The sequence below is a fragment of the Entamoeba nuttalli genome (genome assembly GCF_000257125.1).
Source record: "Entamoeba nuttalli P19 unplaced genomic scaffold asmbl_4919, whole genome shotgun sequence".
NCBI lineage: Eukaryota > Evosea > Mastigamoebida > Endamoebidae > Entamoeba > Entamoeba nuttalli.
Window position 1 is genome coordinate 1 of NW_008577124.1, and position 4,176 is coordinate 4,176.

A 4,176-nucleotide genomic window follows, 5' to 3' on the forward strand; every position below is an offset into this window, starting at 1 on the left:
AAAAAAAACAAAGAATTAAGAAAAGAACATTAGAGTTATTAAATTAAAATAAAATTACCAATAAAGAAATTAAGTTTTAAATTGAATTTATTGATTTGAAAATAATAAAGATGAATAGAAGAAATAAGTTATAAGAAGTTATAACTAATAAAATTTATGAAAGGAATAATACAATATTTTTAATTATATTAAAAAAGTATTTAATCATTCTTAATATTATATTTGGATTTAAAGAATGTATAGACTCTGTTTTTAGAAAGTATTATCAGAAGAAGTAATATCAAAATCAATATTATTTTCTTTGATCCAAGATTCTATTTCTTCATTAATAGATAATATTTGTTGATTAATAGATGTCATTTGTTTTAAAGATTTATTCTTCTTTTTTTCATTAATTACTTTTTTTTGTTCCATTTCTGCATTTTGTTTTGCTATTAAGTAACTTTGAGTTAATTCAGTTATATCTCTTTTTTTCTTTTCAAGATTTTTTGCCATTTCTTCTAATTCTCTCATTTCTATGTTTATTTTATTATGAATAATTTCATAAAGTTGTTTGAGATCATTTGTTGTTTCTAAGGGAGTTTCATTATTCATTGTTGTTTTTAAATTTTTAGTTTCTTCAAAGAACTAAGAAATAGATACGAAAAATGATTTAATTTTATGAATTATTTCATTTATAATAATGAATTAAAAGGAGATTGAGGTTCTAATTGTTGTGCTTGATGTTTTTGATCTTTAGATAAATGAATTGAGCACTCCCCAACTCTTTTTCTATTATGATAAACAATACATTTTTCAATATATTGATTTGTAATAATAAATGTTAATGGAAGAATAAATCTTCCAATTTCATGTTCTCTTTCTGTTATAATACAAGTAATCCAATATCTTTTTAATACATCTAAATTAAAATGGTTTAGAGTTAATACAGTTTGTATAAAATTAGTTTCATAACGTTTTGGAGATATAGATAATGTAGTAACAACAGAAGAAAGAACTTTTGAGTTAAATGTTAATAATAAAGGTTTATCTATTTTAGATGTTAATTTTAAATGAATATTGTCTATATTAACTTTTAAAGTTGAAGAATCAACAAAAGATGGTGTTGGAAAATCTTTAAAAGAGAATGTTGAAGTAACACATTTTTGAAGAGTCTTATCTTTTAAATCAATTTCATTTCCTTCATTTAATAAAGGAGATTCTATTTGTAATAAATGTCTACTTGTAGGGTCAATACAATCCCAAATACTTCTTTGAAAAATAATACCATTTGATGCAAATGCTTTAGTACGTCTTATAGCTGTATCAAAAGAAGGTATTTTATTCAACGGAGGTTGTTCAAAAATCGTAAAGAAGATTTCTTGAACATCTGTATTAAGATCTATTTGTGATTTAATAAACATTGATTCATCTCCTTGAATATTTTGTAAAGGATGAAGAGCTAAAAAGGCTAATGTAGTTTCATTTATACTAAATAAAATTGCACTTCCCCAACACTTTAGTTTTGACCATTTTTGTGGTTTAGATTTCTCAAAATAAACATTACTAACTTCAACATTATGTAATTTTTTATATTTTTCTCTTTTTAATAATACACATTGAGCAATTATATCTGTTGTATGAACAGCAACTAATACATATGGAGATATTACTGCATTAAGTAATAAAAAAATATTTTTAAATAAATCAAATGGTGGTTGATAATCTCCAATAAACATTGAAGGATCATAATTACATTTATTTAATTGAAGAACAATAATATCTTTATCATTTTCTTTCATAACTTCATTTAATAATGCACCATCTGGTGGAATTAATATTTTTTCCATATTCCATGTTATAAAACGAATATTAATTTCTTTTGATAAAGAAGGTAATAAATATGATGATGAATTATTTCCAATATCAAGAAGATTTAATCCAGGTGGTGGTGCGATTAGTCTTGATTTATTTAATTGAAATGCAAGTTGATATGATAATGATATTTCAGAAATAAATAACATTTTTGGTAAACTTGTTGTTTTAGTATATAATAATAATATTCTTGGATCATGGGTAATATCACATGCAATAACATCATCTAATAACATAGAAATACATAGTCCACTTTCAATTAAATATTCAGTATAATGTGTTTTTGTAATATGAATATGAATTTTTGTTTGATTTGCTTTTTTCATTGAAATATCTGTTTTTAATACATTACGAATGCATAAAATTACATTATCACAAGACTCTTGTTGTTCTGAAAAAAATATTTTTCCTAATAATAAATTTAACATTTCTTGTGGTTTTTGATATTGTCCTGTTGTCATAGAAATAAATGACCTTTTGACTGATGTTTTTCCATCAGATAAAACACCACTAAATCCTCTTTTACCATTTCTAGTATAATCTGTTTTCATTGCTTTAGTTCCTGTATATCTAAAACTCATTTGATTAGCATGGTCTGCCCAAATATTCATATAGTCTGTATTTATTGAAATTATTAATTGTGGATTTTGAACATTAAATTCTTTTAATTGTAATTCAAGAATCATTTTACCAATACATGATTGTATTACATTTGTTCTATCTAAACAATCAATACAATTTGTTCTTATTACACCATTTTGTTGATTTAAAATTCTTCCTTCATTATTAATTGTAAAAAAATTAAATGTCATCATTCTTTTATTAATTGAATTAAGTAAATATCTTATATTTTCATATTTATTATTTGCACATTCTTTATGAAAGTCAAATGCATAATAATCTACTTTTAATTTATTATTAAGTCCTAAATAAAATTCATACATATCATGTAATACTTTTTCTGGTCCATGATTATCTAATAAATTAATAGCAATAACATCTCCATATATTTGTTTTAATTTTTCAAAATGATTTGTAATGCACCAATCTTGATATATTGTTTGATAAAATTTCCCTTTAGGTCTGAAAGTATCTTCTTCATTTGTTTTCCAAATTAATGGAATAGTTCCTCGTATTTGAACAAAACTAGAAATCATTCCATCTTTTTCAATTATTTGTTCTGTTTCAACAAAATTAGAAACATTCCCATTAATATCACCACCTCTTGAAGAAAATCTTAATCCAGTTCTTGAACAATCTCTTCTTGAAAATAAAACATAATTAATTCCATATTCAAATTTTGTTGAACGAATAAACCCATCTACAAAAATAATTTTCCATTCCTTAAATCCTTCAATCATTTTATGCATACTTTTATTCCAATAAAATCTATCATCTATTTTTTCATTTTGTTTCTTCATTTCTTGAAAACGTAATGTTATGTTCATATCATAACTATAATACAATAAACAATCATCAAGCATTTTCTTAATATCTTGTATGAGTTTATTGTCAGTTTTGTATAAATCATTTTTTATTGTTGGATGAATCAAAGGAAGAATTTTAATATCAACTACATTTCTTATTACTTGTCCATTAATTTCTACACATTTTATTCCTTTAATACCGATACAAACAACACAATTTGGTAATGTGATAAATCCCATAAGTTCATCAAACTTATATTGTTGTAATAATTGTCCATTAAGTGGTTTCTGCTCAAATATTTTTTCTTCATATTTGAATGATAATTTTGTTCTTCCTTCTTTTTCTAGTAATACACCATCTGATAAATAAGAAACAATTATTGGGTCAGTCATTTCTGACTTAATACGTCTCATTTTTAAGTTAAATAAAAGGAAAAAATTAAAAACAAAAAACAAAAAGAAATAAACAGAAAAATTTAGTTATTTAAAATATCTCTTGTTTTTACTTGAACCATTTTTTTATAACTCTTAGGATTTGGTGTTGAAATAAATGGCATTGACTTTTGATGTTGTTCTATTTGATTTATAAGTCTTTTATTAATAATACGTTCAAGTGTTCTTTTTGCATCATCTAAATTTCTATATCTTTTCATTGTTGTTCTTAACTTCTTAAAATATACTTTATCATCTTTTAAATCTTTTTCATTTATTTCAAATGATTTAAATGCTTTTTTTCTTTTATCAAGATCATTTACTGTTTGTTCATCATATTTATTTGTCTTTTTACCATCACAACACAAAATAAGAAGTATCAATAGATAAAAAAGAGTTTTCATTGTCATAAATTAATATTATATTATTTTAAGTTCATTAAATGATTTAAATTAAAAAAAAA

General features: G+C 22.7%; 3 protein-coding genes across 3 annotated transcripts; all 3 read right to left on the minus strand.

The window, feature by feature from the left end:
* Positions 1–252: 252 nt before the first annotated feature.
* ENU1_115750 (hypothetical protein) lies at positions 253–594 on the minus strand (the record flags this gene model as incomplete). Its single annotated transcript, XM_008859686.1, has 1 exon — positions 253–594. One exon carries the CDS (start codon positions 592–594, stop codon positions 253–255), a length of 342 nt encoding a protein of 113 aa, XP_008857908.1.
* An 80-nt stretch (positions 595–674) lies between these two features.
* ENU1_115760 (SacI homology domain containing protein) lies at positions 675–3,695 on the minus strand (the record flags this gene model as incomplete). The annotated part of the gene is made up of 1 exon (XM_008859687.1): positions 675–3,695. One exon carries the CDS (start codon positions 3,693–3,695, stop codon positions 675–677), a length of 3,021 nt encoding a protein of 1,006 aa, XP_008857909.1.
* Positions 3,696–3,757: 62 nt separating this feature from the next.
* Positions 3,758–4,123, minus strand: ENU1_115770 (hypothetical protein; the record flags this gene model as incomplete). Its single annotated transcript, XM_008859688.1, has 1 exon — positions 3,758–4,123. The coding sequence occupies one exon, from the start codon at positions 4,121–4,123 to the stop codon at positions 3,758–3,760; it is 366 nt and encodes a 121-aa protein (XP_008857910.1).
* Positions 4,124–4,176: the final 53 nt, after the last annotated feature.